Source organism: Trachypithecus francoisi, unplaced genomic scaffold (genome assembly GCF_009764315.1).
Source record: "Trachypithecus francoisi isolate TF-2019V2 unplaced genomic scaffold, Tfra_2.0 Lachesis_group8, whole genome shotgun sequence".
Lineage (NCBI taxonomy): Eukaryota > Metazoa > Chordata > Mammalia > Primates > Cercopithecidae > Trachypithecus > Trachypithecus francoisi.
Window position 1 is genome coordinate 50706911 of NW_022681473.1, and position 21012 is coordinate 50727922.

A 21012-nucleotide genomic window follows, 5' to 3' on the forward strand; every position below is an offset into this window, starting at 1 on the left:
GTGACAACATGCTTCCTTGTTCACATTCATCATAACAGAGAAAAAAAATCTCCTCCCCAAACAGAAATATAAACCCTTTCTTTCAATCTGCCTCCCTCTAGAATATAAATTCCATGAAGGTAGAGGTTTGGAGTTGTTCAGTTTTGCACTTCTAATGTCTAGAAGAGCCCTGACCCACAGAATGCACAACATAACAATTTGTTGAGTGAATAAAGTCTTCTAACCAGAGCCAGACTCCTTGGATCATCTCAGAGGTTGTCACCCAGCTACGGGGCCTGGGAATGGTCTCAGCTTTCACAGATTCATTTCTCCTCTTTCTGCTCTGTCTCTCTATTTATTTGCCCCTTGTCTATCTCTCAGTCTCTCTAATATCCATCTGCGGAGTAGGCTCATATTTGTCATTTTGCTTTCTTCCTACACAGCATTGATTACAAATCTTTTTCTTCTCCCTTTTCATGCTGATTACCTCTTATTCTCTACATGCAAAATATTAAATATTTTGTGTTCAAATAGAGCTAAAAGACCTGAGTGACCTTTATATTCTGCAAAGATTTAAGACAGGACATCTCATTTTTTTGAGAACTTCATTTATTTATTTATTTATTTATTTTGAACTCACTGATCTTTGATTTTAATAAGGCCTTCCACTGGAACATGAAGGTAGGGGTAAGTGTAGAGGATAATATACTCAGATATGTTTAAAATAAATTACTTAGTAATAAGAAATTAGCCATACTACATTCTTCCATTTGCTATAAGAGGAAATTGGCAATGAAGACTATTTAAAAGAAATGTTCAGCTCTACAGAGGGTGGTGGCAGGCAACACTTTTCCATTACAGAATAACCTCTCTTCTTCCATGATACATATTCCTGTGGAAAAACTTGTCAGGAGCTCTTGCCAGTGCCAAGGGATGAAAAACAGAGCATGTCCTAATTAGCTACTGTAGGTTCAGTTAACATCTTTGGGAAGGACCCATAAAATCTGGCCATTATTTTCTTAAACATCTGCAAGCAGAAGAATTCCTTAGTCCTTAGCTATAGTTTCTGCTAGGTATCTTAAAGCTGGGACAGTTCCACCGTGACTCTTCTCCTCAGCTATTAGGTGGGTGCTAGTCATCAAAGTCTGGAATGTCATCATAGGAGTAACCAGGGTAGCCTTTGGATGCGTAGTAAGCGATGCGCAGGTGGTAGAATCCCGGTAGGAACACCAGAATGCCAATGATCAGGACTGGAACGGCCTGGTCTGCCCCCCCTTTGCTGATGTAGCCTGACAGCAGGAGGGAGCCTATAATAATGAGAAAGGCGCCAATCAAAAACAGCACAGTGGCAAGTGCGATGGTCTTAAAAGGGATCTTAGGAGGAGTTTTCTTAAACTGAAGGTCAATGTAGCCATCGTCTGTGCTGGAGAGCCTTGAATATTTCACTTTACTCCTGGGGATTCCAGTAGCCAGGTTGGTATGGGACGGCATCATAACACGCTGACACAGCGGAGCGCCGCGCCAGGCCGCCCGCACACCCAGAGCTCGCCCACGGTTGGCAGCACCCGAGGTCGCATGGCACAGCCCGCTTAAGGGCCACTCAGCCTGCCCCAGCCAGGATCAGTGCCTCATTTATGTTTTTACATACATGTTTGAGAAATCTATATGGAGTGTATTACTGTAGGTGCTTCGGTGTCTACCATTCCATGGCTTCCTGGAATTGTATCCTCTTTTTTTTTTTTTGCAAAACAGGGTCTCACTCCGTCACCCAGGCTGAGTGCAGATGTATGATCATGGCTCACTGCAGCCTCGACCTCCCAGGCTCAAGTGATCCTCCCACCTCAGCCTCCCAAGTAGCTGGGACTACAGGCCCACACCACCACACCTGGCTAATTTTTTATTTTTTGTAGAGATGGAGTCTTGCTGTGTTGCCAAGGCTAGTCTAAAACTCCTGGGCATAAGTGACCCTTCCACCTTGGCCTCCCAAAGAGCTGGGATTACAGATGTGAGCCACTGCGCCGGGCCCTGGATTTGTATCCTCTTTGAAGTCCTCTTTGGTATGAATATTTTTAAATTTTAAGAGAAAAGCCTCTGCTTTCTCCCATACCACTCCCACCCTAAAATTTGTCTGCCTCTAGTAAGGGACATGTAATAAGGCATTGTTTTCTTAGGTGATATTTTCTGGCTCTAGGACTGGACAAAGGAACAATGATAAAAATAACAATAGAAAACATGTATTTGTCTAGCACTTTACAATAAACTGTGACTATTGTTCTTTTCTCAATTATAAAATCAATATGAGCTTACAAAATATTACCTTTTTTTTTTTGAGACAGAGTCTTGCTCTGTCTCCTAGGCTGGAGTGCAGTGGCGCAATTTGGGCTCACTGCAAACTCTGCCTCATTGGTTCAAGCAATTCTCCTGCCTCAGCCTCCCAAGTAGCTGGGACTGTGGGAGTACACCACTATGCCTGGCTAATTTTTGTATTTTTAGTAGAGATGAGGTTTCACCATGTTGGCCAGGCTTGACTCAGACTCCTGACCTTACATGATCCTCCTGCCTTGAGTTCCCAAAGTGCTGGGATTACAGGTGTGAGCCACTGCACCTAGTCTACAATTTTTTTAGCAGGATTGCATTACGCCATGGTGTTATTTGACTTTCAGAGACTGAGAGAGGTTGTCGAAGAGATATGGCTAGGAGGTGGAAGAGCCAGAACTAGAACCTGGGCCCTGTCGTCCCAAAGCCTTTGCTCTTCTTGATGCCCCTATTCCAGGCATTCAACTTGGCCTTCACCTCCCTCTCTGATGATGTGAACGTGTAAGTGGGTGCTAGTTGTTAGGCTTACTTGATGACTCAGAACAGCTGCCTTCCCCTCTGAGGTGGGGGGTAAACCCAGGTAGGTGCTGCCCACCCAGGAGTCTGTGGCTTCCTGCCTTCTTCAGTTCAAGGGTTTATCAGATAAGGCGGAGCCTTAAAATGCTTGTATTTCCCAGAACACATAGTTTGATTTAACAAGCACAGGTTACAAAGACTGACCAGAGGACAGGGAGTCTGTGGTCATGGGTAAACAGCAGTGGAGACTGGAAGAGTCCAGGGCTAACAGCCTCTTCCTCCAGTCCAGCATCAGTACCCCCAGGGCCTCAGTATCTATAACTAGTGAGCCTATGTCCCCAGAGGGGGATCCCTCCTCCACCAGAAAGTGAACTTTAGAAAGCCAGATGGTCTCAGTTCTCACAGGCTTCCAGGAAACCTCAACAATTCTAAGAAGACCCCATTTCCTGCTTCACACCCAGAGCCTGAGTCTTTGGTGGGGAAAGGGAGGGAGGCCCGTGCCACCCCCTGCTCCCTCCACCTTCAATCCTTGCCCTAGGCAACCCCTCTGTGTGCACAACTTCTCATAGAGGCAGCATGTCTCTGAGGTGTTGAGAGGCGGCCTCCCAGCTTATCCAGACTCTAGGATCCCCCTCTTCTCTGGGATATCTTTCACACCCATGTCTCCTAACCCAGATCCGTCTGTTACTCCCAAGCTAAAGACAGGCCCAGAGGTGAGCCAAAGCAGCTGACAGCCCTAAAGGCATTTCATTGGGGTTATGACATTTAATAAATCAATGTTTCCCTGTGTGGAAGTCACATAGCATTGGTAGGACAGAAAATAATTTAAAGTTTCCACATGAATATCAGCATTAAAGAATAAATAATTACCCCCTTTTTCATTCCTTTTCAATACTTTTTATAATATCAAGAAGTATGTCTCCATTAGGTGCTAGTAGTTCTTTAACATCCCTCTGATACCAGTAAGACTTACCATGAAAAAAAGAAGAGAGGGCATAAATAAATAATATTAAAAATAAGAACAGGATTATAGCAAGCATTTTCTATATATTTTTTAAAAGATAACCTTTAAAAAGCAACAACATTGTTTCCGTGTAGAAACAAATTTCATAAAAGATGTACGCCTAGTCTTTATCAAGAAAATTATATAATTTTAATGAAAACTATAAAGTAAAACCTAAACAAATAAGATCCGCATGGATAGGAAGAAAACTCAATATGATAAAGATGTCAGTTCTTCCAAATTATTCTAGAAATTTAATGCAATCCCAATCAATATTCTGAGTGTGTGTGTGTGTGTGTGTGTGTGTGTGTGTGAAATTTTTCTAGCTGATTCTAAAACTTATTTGGAAGAGCAAAAACAGCTGCTATTTTATATTTTATATAGGGTGGCCAGGGAAGGCCCTTCTGAGGAATGATGTGTGAGGAGTGACGCATTCTAGGTAGGTTGAGCCAAGGCTTTGAGGCAGCAGCTTGCTTGGAATGTTCCAAGAATACGAGGTCAGTGTGGCTGACTGAATGAATGGCAGAAATGAGGTCAGAGAAGTAGCCAGGGGCCAGCTGACGTTGGGCCTTGCGGACTGCGGTAAGAGCTCCGAAATTTACTCTGCAATGGGAGGCTGTTTGATTTTTTGAGCAAGGAGTGATCCAATTTAATTTGAACATTAAAAATGTTGAAAGGGCTGAAAATATTAAGTAAGCCTGTGTGTGGGTGGTATGGAAATGCAGTAAAAACTGTGAAGGGGGCACATGAATGACTGAAATTTTGAAAATTCTGCATGAAGTAATTCCTTAAGTCACAGATTTGGTCTTTCTAATTTAGCTGAGCCCAAACAGAATGGGAAAGGAATCTGAGTTCTTGGAGCCAATGCTGACAAATATGTGGGAGGGACAGGCCAGGCCCAAATCTTCTTCCTGCTGCTTTGGCTCATGGTGGATGTACCAGGGAATCCCCTCCATGGCTGGACCTCCAATTACAGCCTCCCAGAGAGTGAGTCCAAAAAGCAACTACTCTGAAAAACATCACTGACCTCAAAACTAGTGAGATTTAAAGAAGGTTAGAGCTGAATGGGACTCCAGAGAGAGTAATAAAAATAAGAAATGATAATAACATGGGCATGTCCCTAAAAACAATCATCATCTTCTCTCAAAAACTGTTCCTTCTTTGGCATTCCCTAGTCCAGTAAATGGCACATTATTCACTCAGTCAAACAACAAAGTTTTATTAAGCCTACACTACATGTCAGTATTGGATTCTCTCTAACAAGCAAAATCGACATAGGCTCTGCCCTCATGGAGCTACCAGTCTGATATGGGGAGAGAGACAGTAAACAAGTTATTACAAAACACTTAGCAATGTGAAAGAAACAAATAAGGTGGTGTGGTAGAGCAAGGATCAGCAAACTAAACAGAGGTCAAATATGGCTTACTGTCTTTTTTTTTGTAAATAAACTTTTATTGGAACACAGACATCCTCATTTGTTTATATATGGTCTATGCTTGCTTTCATGCTACAATGGCAGGTTTGAGTAGTTTGTAACAGAGATTTATAGCCTTCAAAGCCTAAAATAGTTACTATCTGGCCATTTACAGGATAAGTTTGCCTATCACTATTATAGAAGATAATGGGATCATTGGTGAATGACAAACAAAACAAACAAAAACAAAACAAAAGAAGATAATGGGGGAGCCTATCTCCCAGTAATGTCCAATAGAACTTTCTGAAATGATGGCAGTGTACTGTATCTGTGCTGTCCCTTATGGTAACCACCAACCACATGTAACTATTGGATTTGTTGCACTTGGATTTAGCTTCCCACTTCCACTTGTCCAGTCAGTTGTGGCCAAAGGGTGATAGGGTCACATGATAAAAACAGGGCTTCCTTTGGCTGCCTTTTGCAGAGACAAGGAGCAGAATATTTACCCTTAGGAAGGGCTGTGTGTGTAACAGTGGAGTTAGTTGATGTGTTAACTACCATCCTATAATGTCTACATTAGCTAGGTGCCCAAATCTGTGATGCTCTGATTCTCCCTGAGGCTTCAGCTCTTGGGGTGCTGGATCTGTGACCTAAATTAACTCCCTCTATAGCCAGAAGTTCCCAGATGGTTATGATTGCTTGGTTGGGGCAAAAACATTCTTTTCCCTCCATGCCCCCAGCCAGACCTCTTCTATTCCTTCCCCCATTTAGAGACACTGCAGCAAGGGAGGGAAGGACAAAAGTCATGTGGGTCTCAGAGCCACAAAAAGTAGTGCAGTCCCTTGGGAGGAAGTCTGCTGCAGAGGCTGCTGGAAATTTCTGATTTTCTGCTTTGGGTCTTACTAACTCAGGGATGATGTGGTTGGGGACGAAGGGGATCATTTTGCAATTTTGCCCCTGACAGCATTGGCCTGGGCTCTGATGTTTGGGCCACCTCTGACTCAGAGTTGAGTTAAATAACTAAATCTGCTGCCTCCCAAATTTGGCAGGGATCGGGGTGGGCGGTGGCTGCACAGGTCCTGTGAATCTCCTAGGCAGGCAGAATGGGTTTTACTCAGCCATGTGGCAGGGGAGGGAGGCCTGGAAATTGTCCATTTCCAGTACACCTTCCCTAACTGCTCCGAATGCCTAAAAATAAGCCAGTGGACCCTTACCTTACCTGGAGGCTTTGTTTCCAATTAAAAGCAACTCCCTATACTGCCCAAGACTGTCCTTGGAGTTAGCATCAATCCTATGGGCTTTAGAGAGGACTGAATTTCACATCCTTTCCTCCATATTGGGTATGGAAAGGGAGATAGCAGGGAACTGTGAGAGCCCTAGGGTAGTGTGTGCATGTGAGTGTGTGTGTGTGAGAGCGTGTGTGTGTGAGCATATGTGTGTGAGCGTGTGTGTGTGTGTTGGGGATAGACGCGGGAGGTGGAATTGAAAGAAGAAACATGTTCAGAATTGGGGCTGGGTGGCACTAAATGCAGATGTTGGCAGGGCTATATCTCTAATAAAAGACCCGAGTCTTATCCTGACTGTGTCACTCATTCTCTGTATCCTTGATTGAGCAAGTCTTTTAATCTCCCTGGGCTTCAGTTTCCTCATTTGTAAAGTGAAGTGATTGGGTGAGGAAGTCTCCAAGAGTCCTTCTGGTTCTGCATCACTGGACCAGAAACACATCCCTTCTGGAGAAGGGCTGGTGAGGGGAGGCAGGTTCCAGTGAGATCTCTCCTTTCAGGCTTTCATATAGTAAGAGCACCACAGCAGCAGAGCCCAGGAGGAAAGGTGTGGGGAGTCTCACAGCTAAGCCCAGACTGCCCTGAATCTGGCCCCTGCAAGTCTCACCTCCAGTTCAGTTAGAAAACTGTGTCCCTTCTTCAAGACATGTTACTTCTGTTTACCAGAAAATTGTCTTAATAACTATAGATCTACAATGCCTGAAATGTGAAGGGCATTCTTCAGAGCTGTGCAAAGCACAGTGGCCTGCCATGCTATCACATGCTCTGCCATGGGCAGGGTGCAGGCTTAGGAGGTACTGGGTGCCATAAAGACAGTGCCATAGAGCAATGGTTTGCAAACTGCTGGGCTCCACCCCAGAGTTTCTGATTCAGTAGGTCAAGGGTGGACTCTGAAAATATGCATCTCTAACAAGTTCCCAGGTAAATCTGATGCTGCTTGACTGGGGACCACACATTGAGAACCACCACTGTAGAGTGTGAGAGGTCATCTAGTCCCCTTCCTCCACTCTGCATCCTTTCTTATGGATTAGTAAATTGAGGGAAAGTGAGTTGTCAGCATCCCAGGGCTGTGATCAGATTTCTCATCCAGTCCTCTTTCTTTGTTTATTTCTTTGTTTATTTATTTGAGACTAGGCCTTTCTCTGTTGCCCAGGCTGGTGTGCAGTGGTATGATCCTAGCTTACTGCAGCCTCAAACTCCCAGGCTCCAGCAGTCCTCCTGTCTCAGCCTCCCAATTAGCTTGGATTGCAGGTTCAACTCACTGCACCTTGCCAGTCCTCTTTCTACTCCATCATCTTGCTATTTCTTGAATAGTGATATTAATGGAAAATCCAGCATCTTCCTTAGCCTTCCTGGAGATCTTTGAGGAAAGGGGAGGCTAAGTCAGGGCTCTCTGGAGGCAGGAGAAGGACTGTTCTAGCCTCTGGCAAGCAGTGAGAAGTTCTTTCTCAAACTCAGGCCGTACCAGCACAGGTGAAGCCTGAACTCATTATGGGACTCTGGTGGGGTATGTGGCAGCAGTTCTCGCCTCACCCCAATTCAGAAGGAAATGTGTCAGGCTGTGGTTTCCTGCTCCAGTTCTGCCCCACCTTGCTGACCTTGAGGAATTGTTTGGTCTCAAGGTCCCAAACCTTTGTTCCATACCCAAATTCCAAATCTAGTTTGACTGATCCTGCTTGTTCTTGAATGCCTTCAGTGAGCAGAAACTCATGCCTTCCCGGGCATCATCCTAACTTCAGCTAAATATCCAGTCTCAGTGGAGAATGTCTCTTTCTGGAGAAATATGTGCAAGATGCCTAAGGTTTTCCTGAGGTCCAGCGCTTTGTCTTCCTGAGATCAGAAGGGCTTCCTTATGCTGTCAGTTAAGTAGGTAATCTATAGATATTTGTTAAAGGAATGAAATGAGGTGAGGTTGGGTGGGCAGAGTGAAGCTATCAAGAAGATCGTTTTATCAGCAGCTACTTAGAGGTGCAGATCATGCAGCGTTCACATGGCTGTTACCGCCTTGCGTGATCTGGACACTGCCTGCCTCTCCTATCCCATCTCACACAACCTTCCCTCACACTCACTCCTTTTGTGACAACATATTCATTTGTGTGACTGTTTGAATAATGTCTGTCTCCTCCCCCAGACTGGATGAAGGTAGGGACAGTGTTGGTTTTGCTCACCAATGTATCCCTAGCACTTAGCAATGTACCTATCACATAGTATATGCTCAACACATACTGTTTTCGAGACAGGGTCTCGCTCTGTCACCCAGGCTGGAGTGCAGTTGCATGATCTTGGCTCACTGCAGCCTCAACCTCTGGGCTCAAGCAATCCTCCCACCTCAGCCTCCTGAGGAGCTAGGGATACAGGTGGATGCCACTACCAGCTAATTTTTGTATTTTTTGTAGAGACAAGGTTTTGCCATATTGCTTAGACTGGTCTCGAACTCTTGGGTTTAAGTGATCTGCCCGCCTCAGCCTCCCAAAGTGCTGGGATTACAGGCGTGAGCCACTGTGCCTGGCTTCAACACATATTGTGAAAGGAAGGAATGACTTGCCTGTTCTGTGGCAGAGCAGTGCTTAGCCCCCTTAAATTCCTGTTTAAATAGACAGAATATATATGCATATGTAAATTATTTTGCTCAAACAGTGAGGGCAGTGCTCTAAGAGATAGCCTATTTCCAAAAAAATATTGAATGGATGTTAGGGTAAAGGCTAAGTTGCTTTTAGCAGCTTTAAAAAGGTTCCAGAATACAATGACTTCAGAAAATACAAGTTTATTTCTCTCTAACAAAAGCACCCCAAGGTAAGCAGGCCAGAACGGCAAAGCCTCTCTGATCCACATCGTCATTAAGGATTCCAAGTTCCTTCCATCTTACTGTTTTGTCATCCCCAATGCCATTGTCTTCATCTGTGTATTAGGGTTCTCTAGAGGGACAGACTAATAGGATATATATATATATGTGTGTATATATATATGTTTATTAAGTATTAATTACACAATCACAAGGTCCCACAATAGGCTATCTGCAAGCTTGAGGAGCAAGGAGAGCCAGTCTGAGTCTTGAAACTGAAGAACTTGGAGTCTGATGTTCGAGGGCAGGAAGCATCCAGCACGGGAGAAAGATGCAGGCTGGGAAGCTAGGCCAGCCTCGCCTTTTCACATTTTCTGCCTGCTTTATATTTGCTGGCAGCTGATTAAATGGTGCCCTCCAGATTAAGGGTGGGTCTGCCTTCCCCAGTCCACTGACTCAAATGTTAACCTCCTTTGGCAACCCCCTCACAGACACACCCAGGATCAATACTTTGCATCTTTCAATCAAGTTGACACTCAGTATTAACCATCACAATCTGCATGGTCAAAGATGGGCCATAGACCCAAACACGTTTCAGCTTGTAAGAAGGGGAGAGAGTAGAAGTCCAGGGTGAGTGATTTAAAAAAACAAAAACAAAAACAAGTGAGGCAAAGTTGCATCCTTCACTTCCACTCATAGTCCATTGGTCATAGGTTAATTCCAAGGTCACCTCTACTTGCAAACTGACCAGGAAATGAATGGCCATTTGCCCAGCTTAACCTCTATTATTATGAAAGAAGAGGTGAATGTATTTAGGGAGACAACTGGGAGTGTCTGTCATGAGAAGTCTTATAATAAGTAACCATCACTCAGGAGATCTAAACGTAACCCGAATTATTATGCCCAAACCACTAAGTTCCACCAATTAATTGCCAGAAAAAAAGTTGTCTTCATGGATTCTCCCGGCTATTTCTGAAACTGTTTCAGGGTGCTATTCCATATGTATTCAAGAACAGGTCCCTCCTCAATATAGCAAGATATACCCAAATTACAGATGCTCATATCAGCAAGTCTACCTGTAGGAATTTCTCCAATAGATATATTTACCCACATGGGAAATTAAATACACATTGTTCATAAAAGGAAAATATTTAAAAATATATAACGTCCCAGTCCAGGTGCAGTGGCTTACACATGGTAATCCCAGCACTTTGGGAGGCCAAGGCGGGTGGCTCGCTTGGGCAACATGGCAAAACTCCAAAACTCCATCTCTACAAACCTGTACAGCATGTTACTGTACTGATTACTGTAGTAAATTGTAACACAATGGTATTTGTGCATCTAAACGTAGAAAATACACAGTAAAAATGTGGTATAAAATATTTAAAATTGTACGCCTGTATTGGGCACTTATGAACGGAACTTGCAGGACTAGAAATTGCTCTGGGTGAGTGAAATTGCTCAGTGAGTGAGTGGTGAGGGAATATGAAGGCCTAGGACATTACTGTACACTACTGTAGACTTTATAAACACTGTACACTTAGGCTGCACTAAATTTATAAATGCAGCACAGCATGGTGGTATATGCCTATAGTCCCAGCTACTTGGGAGGCCAAGGAGGGAGAATCACTTGAGGCCAGGAGTTTGAGACCAGCCTGGACAACACAGTGAGACCCTATCTCTACCAAAAATTTAAAATTAGCCAGGTGTGGTGGTGTGTGCCTGTAGTCCTAGCTACTTGGGAGGCCAAGGTAGAAGGATCACTTGAGTCCAGGAGTTTGAGGCAGCAGTGAGCTATAATTGTGCCACTGCACTCCAGTCTGAGTGACAGGATGAGACCCTTCTAAAATAAATAAATAAATAAAATTTTAAAATGAAGAGTTTTTAAATAGAAAAAATTTTTCTTTCTTTATATCTTTATTTTGTAAGCTTTTTGCTTAATTTTTATTTTGAGATCAGAGGTACATGTTAGGGTTTGTTACATAGGTGAACTTGTGTCATGGGAGTTTGTTTTACTTTTTATTTTTTAGATTTTTTCAAAAAATAAAACTAAGGCACAAACACACACATTTGCCTAGGCCTACACAGGGTCAGCATCATCAATATCACCTCCACATCTTGACCCACTGGAAGGTCTTCAGGGTCAATAACGTGAATGGGGCTGTCATCTTATGATACCAATGCCTTCTTCTGAAATATCTCCTGAAGGATCTGCCTAAGGCTAATTTACAGTTTACCTTTTTTATTTTATTTTTTTTGAGATGCAGTCTCACTCCGTTGCCCAGGCTGGAATGCATTGGTGCGATCTCGGCTCACTGCAAATTCTGCCTCCCAGGTTCAAGCAATTCTCCTGCCTCAGCCTCCCAAGTAGCTGGGATTACAGGCGCCTGCCACCACACCCAGCTAATTTTTCTGTTTTTGGTAGAGACGGGGTTTCATCATGTTAGCCAGGATGGTCTCGAGCCACTGTGCCTGACATTTTTTTTTTTTTTTTTTAAAGTAGGCGTACACACTAAAATAACAATTAAAAAGTATAGTATAGTCGGCTGGGCACAGTGGCTTACACCTGTAATCCTAGCACTTTGGGAGGCCGAGGCAGGCAGATCACTTGAGGTCAGGAGTTCGAGACCACCCTGCCAACATGGTGAAACCCTGTCTCTACCGAAAATACAAAAATTAGCCAGGCATGGTAGCACACGCGTGTAATCCCAGCTACTCAGGAGGCTGAGGCAGGAGAACCACTTGAATCCAGGAGGCAGAGGTTGCAAGTGAGCCAAGATCATGCCACTGCACTCCAGCCTGGGCGACAGAGTGAGATGCCTCACACACACACACACAAAAAGTGTAGTATAGTCAACACATAAACCAGTCCCCTAGTCATTTATTATCATTATTAAATATTATATACTGTACATAATTGTATGTGCTATACTTTTTATACAACTGGCAGCACAGTAGGTTGTTTACATCAGCATCACCACAAACATGTGAGTGGTGCTTTGCGCTATGACGTTAAGATGGCTACAAAATCACTAGACAGAAATTTTTCTTAAAATACGGGACCACCATCCTATATGTAGTCCATCATTGGCTGAAATGTTATGTAGCACATGAATAAATATAAATATATTTTGATGAATATATCTTTAAAATTAAAAATATATTTATATAAATATATCTTTAAAATAAACATATATAAATATAAATATATATACTTGTTTGTATATTCATAAGTTTCCCTGGAAGAATTCAAAGGAAACTAGTAACAGGGGTGAGAAGGGGAAGGGACTGGGTGACTGGATGTCTGGGGTATATGCTTTTTGTACTTTTTCATTTAGGACCATGTGAATATGTTACCCATTTAAAAAGAAGAGGGCAGGGCAAGGTGGCTCACACCTGTAATCTCAGTACTTTGGGAGGCCAAGGCGGGTGAATAGCCTGAGGTCAGGAGTTTGAGACCAGCCTGATCAGCATGGTGAAGCCCCAATGCCATCTCTACTAAAAATACAAAATTAGCCAGGCATGGTGGCGGGTGCCTGGAATCCGTGCTACTTGGGAGGCTGGGGCAGGAAAATCGCTTGAACCTGTGAGGTGGAGGTTGCAGTGAGCTGAGATCACGCTGTTGCACTCCAGCCTGGGCAACAAGAGAGAAATGCTGTATCCAAAAAAAAAAAAGAAATTTAAATTAAATAAAAAGAAGGGCCAGGTGTGGTGGCTCAGCCCCGTAATATTCCAGAGCTTTGGGAGGCCGAGGCAGGAGGATCCTTTGACGCCTGGAGTTTGAGATGAGCCTGGGCAACATAGCAAGATCCCATCTCTAAAAAAAAAAAAAAAAAAATTAGTCGATGTAGTGGCATGTGCCTGTAGTCCCAGCTACTTGGGAGGCAGAGGCAGGGGGATCACTTGAGCCCAGGAGTTCATGGTTACAGTGAGCTATGATTGTGCCACTGCACTCAGCCTATTTGACAGAGTAGGATCCAGTCTCTTAAAAACAAAAAAAAAAAGATGGCCTGGGTGCAGTAGCTCACGCCTGTAATCCCAGCACTTTGGGAGGTCAAGGCAGATGACCTAAGGTCAGGAGTTTGAGACCAGCCTGGCCAACATGGCAAAACTCTGTCTCTACTAAAAATACAAAAGTTAGCTGGGCATGGTGGCAGATGCCTGTAATCCCAGCTACTCTGGAGGCTGAGGCAGGAGAATCGCTCCAACCTGGGAGGTGGAAGTTGCAGTGAGTTGAGACCAAGCCACTGCACTCCAGCCTGGGTGACAGAGCAAGAGACTGTCAAAAAAAGAGGAGGAGGAGGAGGAGGAGGAGGAGGAGGAAAGGAAATGATGGGAGAGAAGAAAGAGAACAAGGAAGGAGAGGAAGGAAGAGAAGGGAAGGAAGGAAAAAAATAAAGGAAGAAGGGAGGGAGAATCCTTCCTATACTTTCTATCTGGCCTCCTCACCATGTATGGACACTGCTGCCTCTGCCACAGTGACCCCTGAGGTCTCTACTCCACAGACCCAGCTATCCTCTGCTAACAACTACTGCTGACACCGTTTGGGGTTCAAGTAGGCAGAACTTGGTTTCTATGGCCGATGTGTGAGACAAGACCTTCCCTTCAATTTTACATATCCCAGCAGAGACCAGCCCATAATATTTCAAGGGAAGCGACTGATGATTCAAGAGAAAGGAAAGGCAAATTAACAAAAGATGAGAATTTCCAGTGACTGCAAAAACTCAGATCCTTCCTTGGGACCCCCACTATCCATCTTCCTGCTGTGTTCCAGGCCTGGCCTCATGACAGCAGGAGACAATATTTATGACCACCAGGAGTTCTCCAGGAATATTCTGACCTTAGAGTCCAGGCCAAACTGGCCCTAGGCATCAGAGAAAGGAGGAAGTTTCACCTTACCCCATTCTATGGGTTTGCTCCCCAGACCTCATTTCCAGCCACAGGATTGAACTCTAGCCAGGATGATTAATGATGGTACTAACCATTCCCTCGAGAACGCATTTCCTAAAAGACCGCCAGAGTATATTTTGGCCTTACGGTCCTCAAAAGACAATTCCAATAATCTGATATAAATACCTTTCAATGTCTGGTCAGTCAGCTTTTAGATATCAAATTAAACTCAAATTAAGATATGTAATCTGGGAAGTCAGTTTCTGGCCCATGGGGGAACTGTGCCAAACTAAGTCTAGTTTCTTGTATTGTTGGTCTCTCCCCATTAACAGCCCAAAATCCTGGGGTCCAGTCTTTCCCAACATCAACTTATTACATGAAGAAAAAACAACAACCAGATATTAGACACAATATTAGAGGAAGGAGAAACGTAATGGTACCAAGAGCCTGGGATGAGATCATGACAGCTATTGAGCACTGTAGATAGCTCTAAGTTCACTGTTGCAGGAAAGAATGATTATGGATTGTGTAATTGTCCTCGTTTGGTGAGAGGGTATTTGTCTATAGATACAAATGTGTAATTGAAAGAGATATTCATCACACATTCTTATATAAAGGATATTGAACAAGAGCATAAACAGCGTCTTCTGTGGTAATGTAGCAAAAACCTCAAGGTAAAACACAGCTGTGCCTGGGGTTAGCTAATTCCAGAACTCGATGGGGAGCTGGGTAACAAGAAAGAAAGAGGGGAAATGTTTTGGGGAGGTGTCCACATCGGAATGGAGGGTAGTGAGGACAGCCAGTGGCTTTCATAGAGATTGTCGTCCAGCCTGGGCTAGCAGATTTGAATAGCCATGTGCTATGTGGAGAGTTAGTGGACACTCAGTGTTGCCTCCAGCTTCCATTTTAACAGAATCTTGATTTTGTTCAGCTATCCATTTGTCTCTCATGCAGCCATGAGTATCAAGGGAAGAAGACTCCAGGCCAGTTCCAAGAGCTAGGCCTGACTGATTGGTCTAAAGGCAATCTTATCCCCTTGCCCAGATTAGCCTAGGAATATGCATATGACTCGATTCTGACCAATGCATGTTGAGAACTATGTAAGAGGATTACAAGAAGAGTTTCTTTGTTTCAAAAAAAGAGCCAGGAGAGATGTTCTCTCTTCTTCCTCCAGAGTTTATGCCTTGATTTTATATGATGATTGGAACTCTTACAGCCATCTTGCAGCTTGAGGGTGAAGGCAACACCAAAGATGGCATGTAGGGAGGTGGAAAGAACCCGTATTTTTCGTTTTATTTTATTTTATTTTATTTTAAGTTCTGGGATACATGCCCGGAATGTGCAGGTTTGTTACATAGGTATACATGTGCCATGGTGGTTTGCTGCACCCATCAACCTGTCATTTAGGTTTTAATCCCCCCATGCATTAGGTATTTGTCTTAATGCTCTCCCTCCTCTTGTCCCCTACTCCCTGACAGGCCCCAGTATGTGGTGTTCCCCTCCCTGTGTCCATGTGTTCTCATTGGAACTCCTATTCTTTTTTTATTTTTCTTTTCTTTTTTTTTTGATATGGAGTTTTGCTCTTGTTGCCCAGGCTGGATTTCTATGGCACAATCTTGGCTCATCGCAACCTCTGCCTCCCAGGTTCAAGTGATTCTCCTGTCTCAGTCTCCTGAGTAGCTGGGATTACCAGCCACCATGCCTGTCTAATTTTGTATTTTTAGTAGAGATGGGGTTTCTCCATGTTAATCAGGCTGGTCTCAAACTCCCGACCTCAGGTGATTTGCCCGCCTTGACCTCCCAAAGCACTGGGATAATGGGTGTAAGCCACCATGCCCAACCTGAACCCATATTCTTGATGACATATTCTTGATGACATATTCTTGATGACATCATATTCTTGATGACATTGTTGAGCTGCTGAATCAACCAACCTGGGAACTACCCTACCTCTAAATTTCTTATGTACAATAACGTATTTTCTAATTTTAAAGCAAATTTCGGTTGGAGGTTCTGTCACTTGTATCTGAAAACATACACTGCATGAATTTTAGTTATTTATTTATTTTTAAAGACAGGGTCTCACTCTGTCATCCAGGCTGGAGTGCAGTGGCACAATCTTGGTTCACTGCAACCTCCACCTTCTAGGCTCAAGTGATCCTCCTACCTCAGCCTCCCAAGTAGCTGGGACTACAAGCACATGCTGCCATGCCTGGATAATTTTTTGTATTTTTGGTAGAGACGGGGTTTCACCATATTGCCCAGGCTGGTCTCGAACTCCTGAGTTCAGATGATGCACCCGCCTAGGCCTCCCAGAGTGCTGAGATTATAGGTGTGAGCCACCATGCCCGGCCAGAAAGTATTTTAAATAACACATATCTACTCGCATGGAACTTACCTTGTAGTGGAGGAGGGCTAGACATTAAACAATTGATTTCACAATGAATTATTTAATCATAATAGTATAAAGTGCTAAAAGAATACAGTGCGTAAGAGAGGATCTGATCTTGTCTGAGAGTGGCATGTTCCCTTCTCAGTGTCTTTCTAATTGGACTTTTAAATTCCAACTGTGCTTCTTATAAGAAGGTAGTTTACACTTTAAGTCTTAGTTTTGCTTCTTGACAAGGGCTTCTGGCATCGATTTGGTGACCACAGATAGGCTTTAACTGTAAGACAAGAGCCAGGTGAAGTGGCCCACATTTGTAATCCCAGCTCTTTGAGAGGCCAAGGTGGGACAATCACTTGAGGCCAGGAGTTCAACACCAGTCTGGCCAAGATAGTGAGACCCCATCTGAAAAAGAGAGAGAGAGAAAAAAAACAACTCTAAGACCAATAGGTGCTAGAAAGAGGGAAAGAGAGAAAGAGAAAAACATGTATAAGACCAATAGATACTAAAGCTGATAAGCTTCTGTGAAAATTGTGGAGCATGAATTGCATTCCCTCTTGGATGGGAGGAGTCCAACCTGTGGTTTGCCTAGGATGAGCAAATCTCACTTCATTAACCAGCAATGCCAAAGAAATCCTGAGAAATGAGACAACTAGAAGAGCTGGGGACAGGGTTTGGGAATCACTCACAGTAGTGTAATCACATATTGGATACATTAAAATCAAGTGTTATATTAGTTATCAACTGGTTGACTTCTGATGACAAGATAGCAAAATCAAAGTCCTTTCCCTGTACTTTACTCAGACATCAGCCCATTGCCAACAAAGAGACTAGTAAACAAAAACACAAACTTCATCCTTGGCGACAGAGGGAGAAATCTGAAATAGAGAAAGCAGGTGGAGAAATTGTCTTAAGAAATTGGAGGAAGGCAAAGCTGCTACCTCATTCATATCTTCTCAGCCTGCCTGTGACTTCAGCCACAGCTCAAACTCACCTGTGCTGATAGCATTGTGCCTCATACATGAAACCCAATTTTTTTCTTTTTGCCCTGGAGCTTCTTCGATATTATGAAAGCTGCTTGGCTCATGTGCAAGAGAAAAGGCACTTGGGGAGTGGGACTCCCCAAATTAATGCCAGTGGGGGACAGTCCTCAACCAAAGGGGGGCCCACAGAGAGAAAGGATGCGTACTTCAATGTCCAGTGCCTTGGGCAGACAGTTTGGAGAGGCACACTCTACCTTTCCCAGCCCCTAACTGCCTCAAAGATGACCTTAATAATGTACTCTTCTATTGGCTTTTCCTTCTTCCTTTGATCAGCTTTTCTCTGCTTCTTCACACTTGCTTCCTGGGATCATCTCTCAAATAAACTACCTCCAACCAAGTTCTTATCTCAGACTTGACTTTCAAGGAAAACCAAACGAGGGCAGAGGGTACTTGCGAAGGAGACACTGACAAGAAGCAAGTCAGTGTCCCTGCAGTACCCTAGAAAGATTCAGGAATTAGAGGCACCAGATGCCTTGGAAAGCAAGAGTGAGGTGTCCAGGGGAAAAGCCGACCCTCTGCCCTAGCAAGGTACAAAGAAGCCCTCTGGGCAACAAGTCCTGCCCATACACGATTGCAATCAGCCTTCCAGTGCCATACTCTTCTCTTCCTCTAGAACATTAATTTTTCAAAACAGTCTCAAATCCATGGAAAAGTTGCAAGATTAGTACAAAGAATTTTCTTCACCTTATTTGAGAGTAAGTCACTGACATGATAACCCATCACCACTGAGTACTTCAGTGTATATTTCCTAAACACAAGGACATTCGCCTATATAGCCACAATACAGCCATCAAAATCAGGAAATTGATATTAACACATTACAACCATCCAATCTTCAGACCCCATGAAAATTTTACCAGTTATCCCAAGGAGGTCTTTTTCAGCAAAGGAGCCAGTTCAGCATTACATGTTGCATTTGGTTGTCATGCCTCTTTATTCTCTTTTTGAATCAGACACAGTACTTCAGTCTTTTCTTGACATTCATAACCTTAACGTATTTGAAGATTACGGTTCTAGTTATTTTGTAGAGTGTCCCTCAATTTAGGTATGGCTGATGTTTTCTCAATGATTAGATTCAGGTTACACATCACAGGAATAATATTATGCTCTCATTGCATCTTACCAGCGGGTCTATTGTTTCCGTTTGTCCCATTACTGATGATGTTCACTTTGATCATTTGACGAAGGTAGTGTCTTCCAGCTTTCTTCACTGAAAACATATTCTCTTTCCCTTTGTAATAAGCATTTTGTGGGCAGAATTTGTTGTTTTTTTTTTTTTTTTTGCTCTCCCTAATTAGAAGAAATGTGGGTAGATGTTTTGAAACTATGCAGATATACTGTTCTTTATCAAACTTTAACTTATCTATCTATTTACATCAGTATGTGCTCATGGTCCTATTTTATTCAGTGGTGTATGTCTGGATTCTCCAGAGAAGCAGAACCAATAAGACATATATATCATATATACACACACATATATGTAAAAAAAATTATAACGTATATAACATATTAAAATGTATAACATATGAAAATAGCAAACCTATATATGTAAAATAATCATAATATATATGCTTTGTTTTTATTTTATTTTTTGAGACAGGGTCTACTCTGTTGCCCAGGCTGGAGTACAGTGGTGCTGTCTCCACTCACTGCAACCTCCACTTCCTGGGCTCAAGTGATCCTCCCACCTCAGCCTTCTGAATATCTGGGACCACAGGTGCTCACCACCATGCCTGGCTATTTTTTTTTTTTTTTGAGATGGAGCCTCACTATGTCGCCCAGGCTAGAGTGCAGTGGCACAGTCTTGGCTCACTGCAACCTCCACCTCCCAGTTAAAGCGATTCTCGTGCCTCAGCCTCCTGAGTAGCTGGGATTACAGGTGCCTTCCACCACGCCCGGCTAAGTTTTGAATTTTTAGTAGAGATGGGGTTTTACCATGTTGGCCAGGCTGGTCTTGAACTCCTGACCTCAAGTGATCTGCCTGCCTTGGCCTCCCAAAGTTCTGGGATTACAGGCATGAGCCACCACATCTGGTCATATATGATTTACTTTATTTTTTTGAGATGGAGTTTCGCTTCTTGTTGCCCAAGCTGGAATGCAATGGTGCCATCTAGGCTCACTGCAACCTCCACCTCCCGGGTTGAAGCGATTCTCCTCTCTCAGCCTCCTGACTAGCAGGGATTACAGGCGTGTGCCACCATGCCCGGCTAATTTTTTTGTATTTTTAGTAGAAACAGGGCTTCACCATGTTAGCCAGGCTGGTCTTCAACTCTTGACCTCAGATGATCTGCCCACCTTGGCCTCCCAAAGTGCTGGGATTACAGGCGTGAGCCACTGCACCTGGCCCATATATGATTTATTATGAAAATTTTTCTCACATAGTTTTGGAGGCTGAGAAGTTCCAAGATATGCAGTTGGCAAGTTGAAAAGCCAGGAAAGCTGGAGGTGTAAGTTCTAGCCTGAGTCTGAGTCTGAAAGCGATAGGAGACTGATGTCCCAACTCAAAGACGGCCAGACAGACAGTGAATTCTCTCTTACTGAGCTTTTTGTTCTGTTCAGATCTTCACCAGATTGGATGAGGTCCACCCACACTGGGAAAGGCAATTTGTTTTACTCAGCCTACCAATTCAAAAGTTAATCTTATCCAGAAACACCCTCATAGGCACACCCAGAATAATGTTAACCAAACATCTGGGGATGCTGTAGCCCAGTCAAGTTGACACATAACATTAATCATCACAAGTGGATTATAATCCATTATTATCATTATGAATTTTGATATGCAAATCATTCTGGATTTGGCCAGTGAACATCTCTGCAAACTGGCTTCTATGTCCTTTTGACATGTCCCCATCAACTTTTTGGCATTTCTTTACATTCTGTCACAGAAAGATGTTAAACTAGACTTGTCTTGCACTGTCTGTGATTCAGCCCTGGAAGCCATTTCTCTAAGAAGCCCTGGTTCCTTTTAGTGAAGGATGTTTTTATTATTTATTTATATTTTTATTTATTTATTTATTTATTGAGATGGGGTGTAGCTCTGTCAACCCAGGCTAGAGTGCAGTGGTGTTATCTTGGCTCACTGCAACCTCTGCCTGCCTCCTGGGCTCAAGTGATTCTCCCACCTCAGCCTTTCATGTAGCTGGGACTACAGGCACGAGCCACCAAGCCCAGCTAGATTTTTGTGTGTGTGTATATATACATATATACACACACAATATATATATGTGTGTGTATATATATATTGTGTATATATACACATATTGTGTGTTTGTGTGTGTGTGTGTGTGTGTGTATATATATATATATATATTTTTTTTTTTTTTTTTTTTAAGAGACAGGGTTTCACCATGTTACCCAGGCTGGTCTTGAACTCCTGGGCTCAAGTGATCCATGCACC

General features: G+C 43.4%; 2 protein-coding genes across 2 annotated transcripts in view; one reads left to right on the plus strand and one right to left on the minus strand.

The window, feature by feature from the left end:
* Positions 1 to 610: 610 nt before the first annotated feature.
* Positions 611 to 1600, minus strand: LOC117081561 (transmembrane protein 230-like). The gene has a single exon (XM_033207686.1). The coding sequence runs from the start codon at positions 1471 to 1473 to the stop codon at positions 1111 to 1113; it is 363 nt and encodes a 120-aa protein (XP_033063577.1). The 5' UTR covers positions 1474 to 1600; the 3' UTR covers positions 611 to 1110.
* RRAS2 (RAS related 2) overlaps positions 1385 to 21012 on the plus strand; it is a 147200-nt gene continuing 127572 nt past the window's right edge. The window contains exon 1 of the mRNA XM_033207684.1: positions 1385 to 1452. The gene's annotated coding sequence lies outside the window, so the exon portion shown is untranslated. The remainder of the gene's footprint in view (positions 1453 to 21012) is intronic.